The sequence below is a fragment of the Mesitornis unicolor genome, unplaced genomic scaffold (genome assembly GCF_000695765.1).
Source record: "Mesitornis unicolor isolate BGI_N332 unplaced genomic scaffold, ASM69576v1 scaffold737, whole genome shotgun sequence".
NCBI lineage: Eukaryota > Metazoa > Chordata > Aves > Mesitornithiformes > Mesitornithidae > Mesitornis > Mesitornis unicolor.
This window is the reverse complement of record NW_010196914.1, coordinates 26427-35665: the sequence shown is the minus strand read 5'-3', so window position 1 is coordinate 35665 and position 9239 is coordinate 26427. Positions and strand designations below refer to the sequence as shown.

At 42.9% G+C, this 9239-nt stretch overlaps 1 protein-coding gene across 1 annotated transcript in view; it reads right to left on the bottom strand.

Annotated features, from left to right (window-relative positions):
* SFMBT2 (Scm-like with four mbt domains 2) overlaps positions 1–9239 on the bottom strand; it is a gene marked incomplete at its 5' end in the record, with an annotated part of 34813 nt that overhangs the window by 4009 nt on the left and 21565 nt on the right. The window contains 2 exons of the mRNA XM_010188620.1: positions 565–737; positions 2184–2359. Coding sequence (XP_010186922.1) covers positions 565–737; positions 2184–2359 — 349 coding nt within the window. The remainder of the gene's footprint in view (positions 1–564; positions 738–2183; positions 2360–9239) is intronic.

Sequence of the window (9239 nt, the reverse complement as noted above, 5' to 3'; positions counted from 1 at the left end):
AAAGAGTGAGGCCTCAAATACCATATATTTAGGGTACAAACTATTTGCTTGTTCTGCAAAGCTTCTAGAACGTCCATTGCTTGATGTTGTGAGCCAAAAACCTTATGAATGGTTAATGAAAAAATAAAAGCCCTCGAAACTGCACTGGCCCATGAGTTATTATTATTTATTATAATACTTAGAGATCTTAGACATAGATCACAGACCTCCTTAGCTCTGCTAGATGCTCTGCAAACCATCTAACAGGCTCATCTGCCTGCCTACAGGCTTACAGTGAAGTAAAGAAAAACAAAGATACATTAGACACCATGTTAGCTAGTAAGCATTACAAAGGTGGGAGCAAAAACTCTAGTTGCTAACTCTAGAGTGGACAAGGGTGGAAGTCCCAAAGTGTCCCCCAAAAAACCAGTCTCACTTTCGAAGAACACAGTAGCAAGGAGGGATTCAAAATGGAAAATGGAAGCATTGAGGTTTCTTGAGAAGCCACTCAAAAGGAAGATGCACACGGAGGGGACAAAAAAGCTCCAAGGGGCTTTTGCTGATTTACACCAGTGCAACACGTACCTCTGCAGAGCCTGCAGCATTCAGATCGACAGCTGACGACCTCCTCTTCTTCTGCACAAAGATGGATTTCCGCCTTTTTCTGCGTCTGGCTGGCTTGACATGTCCACTTTTCATGTTGTTATTTTCCCCAATCGGTGGCTTAATGATTTTTTTCCTCTTCCCATAATAATAAGCTGGAGGAATGAAATAAAATACCCATTAAAGACTTTAAGCACCAAGAGAAGGAAACTTTGGCTTGCTTCTTGCTACTGATTCAGTACTGCCACTCTAGGTGCACTTTTACAAGAAACTCTAAAATACACTGATCTGGAAAAAATGTCCAGTGTAAATATAAGATGTCATTTTGGACTACTGCAGTGTTACAGCTCTTACGTATACACATTTATTGATGCTGAGTGAGGAGTTCAGAATTTAACAGTATGTACTTAGGCAAAGCTTCCACTAAGCCAAGCAGTGACTTGGAGGGAGAGAGGCCAAAATGTTTCAGATTTGATCCAATGCACTTCTGCATGAGTTAACAGCCTCAGAGACACTTCCAGTTGCTAATGTTTTCAGCAGAGAGCGGAGAGGGCCAGCTATCCTGAATTATGTATGTTTGCTCAATGCACAAAGGGATAGGTTTTTACTACCTTCAGATATTTCTTGGCCCAAGCTGAAATGAAGGATGTGAGAGTCCTCTGATCTTAGATTAAAGACTTGGGTCAGGCGCCTCTTGACATGCTCTGCAGCATCCTCTGGGGCTGACAGATACTCTGCCCTTCACCATGTCAAAGTTCATAACTGCACTGAGCCTTTCATCAAATCAATGGAGTTTTGAGGAAAAATTCATCCAGCCCCATACAACCATCAACTTTGAGATATGACAATCTCAGCTGGAGCTCCCCTGGGTGTAGTTCTCCAGCTTTCCATTTGCTGCCAGTGAGAGCAAGGAGTCAAGCTCAGATATAGACCTCTACAGAAACCCATGTTCAGTTATATGAGTATCTCCCTGAGCCCATTTCTCCTTCTACTCCAGTGCCAAACAGAAGCTAATTAAGTTAATTCAATCATACTGGTTTCTTGCAACCTTTGTGGGAAAAGGACAGCACTCACTTCCACTTTTCCTGACCTGTTTAAGAGCCAATAATATCAGTTACATTGACAACAAAAAAATGTTGAAATATGCCTAACTTCAGCCTTTCTGAATAGGTAGGAACATGTTTAAATATTAAACACATGAAGCAGAGAGAGTCAATGCTACCAAGCTCCTTCCAGCATCTTGACACCATGATACTGGTCTGTGCTGGTGCGTATGCTGGAAGCTCTTCACCAAGTAGGACAGGATTCATCTCACTTAACAAAGCTGTCTCAGATCAAGTAGTTTAAATCTCAGCTGGCCACTGCAGGTTCCTTTTATGTGTTCCTTATGTTAACTTTACATATGAAGAAAGTGAAGACTTACGAAGAGTAATGACTTTCAAACAGGTCTATTATGATGGAGTGGGATGGACAGTTTTCTGGAGATTTCAGCTCAACATGAATGTACCACACAACTCCTGTTCTTCACCACCAGCTCATGTGCAGTCTCCCACTGCTCTGACTCCCAGCCAGCAACAAGAAGCACTTTAGCCAATACTCACTGTACTTGGTTTTAGTATGAATGGAGCAGTTCTCCGGGCAGACTTCAGCCACCAGAACAGGACTGAACAAGTTGGGGCAGCACTCCAACTTCGCACAGACTCTTCTGCAGAAATCCGCTACCTGATCCGACGTCCGCACTATCTTAACAGTTGCCCTGTATGTCTTCCCTCTGTATCTAGAAAAGAGCATAACAAGACCCCATGTCACCAATCAAGCAATGTCTTTCAATGCTTCAATGTTCTTCAATGAGACCAAACCCTCCTCCGTTAGGGAGATATCTTCCCTAATGACTTTTAGGAGAGTGTGTCTCTTCGTAAAGCAAGCTGAATAGGTCTACTTGTTTTAGTGGCTCCATTTCAGACGGACTTGAGGAAAAGCAGGGTGAAATGATCCTGGAATCAGAGGTGTGGACATGATCTGGGGAGGAATGCATGTGTATATTGGATATATCTGTAGATATGGCAAGAGATGGAAAAGAATCATACAAGGCTTGATGAGGATACACAGGACAGCAAGCCCATACTATGAACGGATGCAAAGTTTTGGGGGAGAAAGATGTACTCTCTTCATATATTGACCTGAGATGAGAAGCTTATATGCCCTGCAGAGCTTTCTGGTCACTACCCTGTGTCTGGGCTGCACTGGAGACTGTCTCTATAAGCCCTGCTTTGGTCTCCTCCATTGCCACCTTTCTCAAGGCAGCTCTCATACCATGTTTCAGCTCACGTCCAGCCCACAGTTTCTTTGTGCCAACTGTGGTTACTGGGATACACAGACTGCGCAGAAGCATCTGAGTGAAACTGTACTGTCTGCCATACGGGGACCAGATGACTTCATCGCTAGGAGATGCGGGCAATACAAAAGCCAAGGAACTAATCAGGAGTTTCTTGAGTTGTTTAACGGGGCTGCGGGAACAGGCTCAAAAACCTGATTCCCACAGGGAATGCTTAGAGCAGAAATCTGCAGCGAAAGGTTTGTCTTAAATTTGTTATCCATGTGCTACTAAAACATTTATTTCAGTGTTTTATATAAAGTGTTTCTGAGTGACAAATGACTAAGAATGATACAGTTACATCCCTGCTGTAATACATTGTAGATGTGAACTCTGAAAAACCAATTATCCTCATAATTTATTAAACAGCAGCACCGAGCTATTGTAAACAGTGAGATAAGGTTTTTAAAACATCCCTTGCACATCCTGAGGAACGCAACACAGGAGACAATCATGCGAGTAACCTGGTGCTAAGGCATTAAAAATGTGCTCAGAGGAGAGAAAAGTAACACACACAAAAGAAAAAGGGAGAGACTGTGAAAGAAAGATTACTCGATGGGAGGCAATGAAAGTCATATACAATCATCAGGAAAAATGAGACAAAGCATTTGTGAGTGCATTAAGACCTATAGTTTCCTAGCAGGGAATCAGCTGCTGGTAGACAGATATGGAAGAGGAGACAGTGAAACCAAGGAGACATGGCTGGAGAGTTAAAACACACAGCATGTGCCCAGACCCTATTCCCTCTCTGAAGGCTTTACCACCTTTTGCTGCTATCTCTCCCAAAAACTCTTTCTGGAAACACTGCAGTATGGAAAAAGGGTTTGAAACTGCAGTACCTGAAGTGTTATTGAGGGGTAACCAAATGAAACTTGGGTCTGAGAACAGCCAAGTCCAACCATCTTCACATTGCAAAGTACTTGACCCAAACTATCACCTCAACACAAAATTCTTCCAGAACCTCAATGAGCATTTCTGAAAGGCACCAAGCTCTAAAACCGCATTTGGTGCCTTACCAAGGACCCCAGGTCATGGAGACAATCTGGGATTCATTCATCCTTTTGAATGAATGAATAAATGAATGAATTAATTAATTAATTAGACAACTCTTCATGCACCCAACAGAGCTGGACAGATGATGTAAAATGGAAAAAGTGTTCCTTCCAGATACAGTGCACTGTTATCCCAGCTTCCTATGAAATAGCTGCACAGGCAGGCTGGCTAATGGTGGTTTGGCAATTCCTAATATCAAAAGAACAAATTCCATAGGCATTTAAATATATCTACTTATAAATGTTTTATATTTCTTTTCAATGTGTTTGATTCCTGCACTTACTACTTCTCCAGGAGCCATTAAGTTTAACGACAGCCCAGATCATTAGGTCAGTGAGTCTGACTCCTGTAACAGCCCACAGAATTTGTGTTACCTTCACCTGAACGCCAACAACTTCGGTTGGACTCAAGCATCATCTCCAGAAAAGCACCAGATCCCCCTCAAGGGTCTCCACAGTGGAAGAATCCTGGCAATGGGAGCACCTGTACGTCATGAGCCAATGCTCCATTTTATGTCTGGATGTGTCTGGATTTAACTTACATTTATTTGTCCTTGTTCTGACTTTCACTGCTAGGATGAAAAGACTGCATCTGGTTTTGTTTCCCTGCAAAAGCACTGTAATCAAATCGCCTCTTGATCTTCCTTCTTATAAGCTAAGAAAGCTGCCTGATGGGTATTATTCAAGGATGGCTGACTTTTTCTAACTGTGTGCTTCCTATTGTGTTTGGCTGCCCAGAAAGGACCCATTGTACTGAAGTGCCTGGTGAAAGAAAAAGATAAAACTAGAAAAATTAACAATGGACTGATTTCAGAGTCTGGTTTGAATGCAACACACAATTAACAGTATGGATGGCAAAATAGAGATCGACATGACTGCAGCAATCAGTTTCAATAACCCAAGGTGTTAGTACTGGCTGGACTAATATTTTTTACCTTATTTTGGGCTTAGAAGTACCTCTTTCAGCTATAAGCCAGGTTCGAGTAATATTTTCCATACTCCTCACACATAAAGATTTTTAACGCAAATGCCACCAAATGTAATCTGAGCTGCTCTAGGACAGCCATGTGGAAAGAGCTCTTTGGATACAATCAGAAAACCCCTTTTCCATCAGCATCGCTCGAAAAATCACCAACTACTGATAATCCTCTTGATATTTTCATACTAGGACTCCTATCTTCCCAACTAATTGTAAGCCATAAGTAACCCGCACGCACAACACGGCAGCATTGGAGAACCGGAAAACAGCTGCATCAAGCATAATACTTTCAGTTTTCTTAGAAATCACTGTTCTTTTGAAAATGAATTTTCAGCCAAAGCCAAGGAAATCTTCCGTTTTCCCCTTCTCTGCCCTCCTATCTCAAAAAACTGGAGGGACCCTTATGGCTGAAACTATTACCACAAAAAATATACTCATGATCTTTGCTGATCCATGAGCAACAATATCAATCTAACAGCACTTTGCTGGCAGTATAATTCTTCTATTGAAGCTTCCTCTGGTGATAAAATAGATCAGAGGTTCATGAGAACTAAATGTCTTCTAGAAGCTCAAATTGGGAACCATTGTGTGATGACACGAAAAGTCTTGTGCTGAAGACACTTCAAACAGCAGGAACATTGAGCCTACCCTCACTTTCAAAAGTCCCATCGTAAGGATTCAGCTCACAGTTCTGACAATCTTGGAGATATTTTGCACAACTCAGTGGCTAAAAGCCTCTATTTCATTCTGGGGAACCAAAAACTCCTATACTTTTGCAAGAAATGTCCAATTTTTCTTACTAGCTTAAAGTCTGCCACAGATGAGAAGTTATCCTTTTCCAAAGCTATTTCATCATCCAGTGACATATTGTACTCTTGAAGACAGGATTCAGAAAGGGAATTGTTCTGGCTGTAAGGATGTGTCTCGTTAAATCTCCTCCTGATTATGGAAGGAAAGGTTTTAAGTCATTTGACTGGTCCTAATGACTTCTATCTCCAATATTTGGGACAGGAGGCCACCAGTTCACACTAATTCACCCCTGCAGTGCCTCAAGAAGTACACGGCAGAGCTGCTGTGGAAGATGAACCAGATCACATGAGCTGTAGCTTTGCAGTGACCTCTGAGGAACACTGTTAACAACTGGCTGCCATTTGGACTTCCTATCACTGACTGGAACACTTTGGGTTCAGTTGTCCAGTCAACTTTCCACACACATGCAATCCACATGTCCACATCTTGGTTATAAGGACACTATGGGAGACTGTGTTGAAAGCCTTGCTAAAATCAACATAAATAACTTCCATTGTTTTTCCCTCAACCACCAAACCAGTTATCTCATCGCATCAGGCATAACTTGCCCTTCATAAATCCACGCTGGTCCTTGCCAGTCACCTACTGGTCCTGCGTGTTCTTGGAAATGGCTTCCAGGAGGATTTGCCTGATAACCTTTGCAGGAACATTAGGCTGACAGCCTCTAGTTATGTGGCTTCTCCTTGCCCTTTTAGAGGAGAGGTGTGATGGTCACCTTTTTCCAGACATCAGGAAACTTCCCTGATCACCATCAACTTTCAAACATGACAATGAGTGGCCTTGCAATGACATTGGCCAGCTCACTCCAGCAGAGCTGGCTGCATCCCATCTGATGCCATGCACTTGTGCACATCCTGTTTCCTTAAAGCATCTCCAGCTTCTTTTCCATTTACTGTGGGTAACACTTCACTTCCTCAAACAGTAACAGGGAGCTGGGAGGCCTGAGAGCAACCCTTGATAGCAAAGGCTGGGACAAAAAAGACTGGAAACACCTCAGCATCACCTATCACAAGTGAAAGGCAGTCTTTCTAAAGCATCCACAGTGAAAAGGCTTTCTTTGAAATGCAACCTCATGAATAAGCAATGGCATCTGTGATGGGGGTAAATATTCCTACAGTTCAGATCCGAGCAGCTCTTAAAACTTCATTTAATGAAGGAACCCAGCAATACTCATATTTCTTATTTTGATTAACTAGGCTTCACACAAGACTCAGGAGGGAACTCTGCACACAGTGGTACTGTTTATGTCCAAAGTCGTACAAAAATGGGTAAGTCAAAACAGCCCCACTTACAGCCCTTAGAAAGAAAACCCCTTAAAAAGCATGCAGTCCCTCACTTTATGTAAAATTGGGAAGCCAAATCTAGACATAGACACTAAACTTAAAGCATCAAAACTGTAAGGGCTGAATGCCTACAGCTTCAGCTGGCCCTCATGGGAATTCAGATGATCAGCCCTGACATTTCTAACTCATCATCACCAATAAATCAGGTTTGACTCTTTTCACAGAGAGCCAGCAGCACTGATGGGAAGCGACTGCCATCACACACTGCAGACACATCTCTTTGGACAATCTAAATTGTTTATCTTCTCCGCAAAGCTGGTGTAATTGATTTGGTGATGGTCATTCATGACAGCAGAGTAAACTAAATGCAGGTTGCCCTAGGACTGAGATAATGCATTCCTGGCAGTGCATGATTTGGCATTTGGGCCAGTGGGAAAAACAGCCTTCTCTTCACCGCACTCCTCCCTCCACTTTGCTCTACCCTTATTGCAGCCGTCGCCGCAAACAAACAACAACATTGTCAAGATCCAAGGAGTTGTCAGTTCACATCAGAAGGAAGGCGGTGACACGACATGTCACATTACAGCACAGACGCTCCAGCTGGCTGTAGAGCTGTCATCATTAGCAGCGAGATGCCATTGGGAGCCGGTGTAGTTGGAAGTCAGTGTTAGGCAGGCGTTTGCTCGTTACGGGTCTCTGCTTAAGATTCTGGAGCGCAACTGGCTGTCATACCTGATGTAACGTGTCATGTGCCATTTGTGCATCCCAGGGTATCTGATTTCATGAGCGTGTTTTCTTTTCCGCTCCTGCACAACTGAATGCAATTAAAACCCTGGTACACACTTCCTGATGAAGCAGCTCAAGCAAACTCAGGAAAGAAAAATGTCCTAGGGTAGGCAAGCAGTCTTAGGGCACGTCAACGCTTTGTCACCCACTCTTAGAAGTACTCAAACTACTCACAGGCCAGCAGTAATGACCCATTCTGTGGCTTGATAGCCATCGTATAGGAACATGTACACAGCCTTTGACTGGCTGACCAACATAAAACACAAAACTTCCTCGCTGGAAAGCATTGGTATAGTTTTATCTGGCCAGCCATGTGGATATAAGGTGTACCCCAGCAGGCTGCCCTGCTAAGTAGATGGGAGGAGGAAACAGACACAGGAACAAATGGGTAGAAGTGCCATGGGGCAAGGACATTACCTTCCATCTCTGTTGAGATGGAAGTGCTCATTAGAGTATGATGAGCACATCAGGCAACAGTGAGGGAGTACAAGAGGCATATGTAAAACGGATGAGTGACAATCTCTAGTGGCGCATGTGCTCATAATTGAGTTGGTCTTCCTGGTGTACGTACACCTGGAGTCAGGAAGCTGCCTGGAGTCTCTGTGGATTGGACTGTAGACATAGCTGACTATCAAGAATAAGACATTCCTGCACTTGATGGTCAGTTAAATGTTTGCCAGGCTGTCTACCAATAGAAATAAGGATCGCAGCAGTCTTAAGAACTAGATACTGCTGCTTTTACACAAGGCAGATCTCTACACTCAAGCGAGAAATCCCAACAAAGTCCTATTTGGGATACTGCTAATAAGAAAACTGCCCATAAGCTCAGTTCTTTGTAGGACAGGACATTAAGATGGGGCGTTACAACTTGATTTCGTAACTGCTAAGTACCTGTAGGAGTGCATTATCTGATGTTTGCTGGTACAAGGTGTGGGAGCCTATAATCAATGAAAACCAGGTCATGGACGATGACTTGTTTCTAATGAAAATCTGCAAGCGCAAGGATGACGTTTAGATTTGCACCCACAAAATTTCAATTGACAAACCCAAAAACACGACTTTCCACATGGGTGAAAGCAGCAAATTAAAACCAGGATTTTCTAGTAGCTTTTCAGTTCTAGTTGCAATCCGCCTTTAGAAAAGCAGTTTCTGAGTACGCAGAATAAAAAGTTCTCAATTCTCTCCCTCAACCAGAGCGCACACGAGCTTCCTGCAGTATCTGCACGGCAAAAGATCAAATACAATAGCAATCAAGAGTGCCATGTTTGACAGCCAACCATTTCAAAAAAAAAAAAACACAAGAGAAAATTGCTTTTAATTGAAAAGGAGTAACACAGTTCAGTACAAAGGGTGAGATTCACTGCATTTAACTT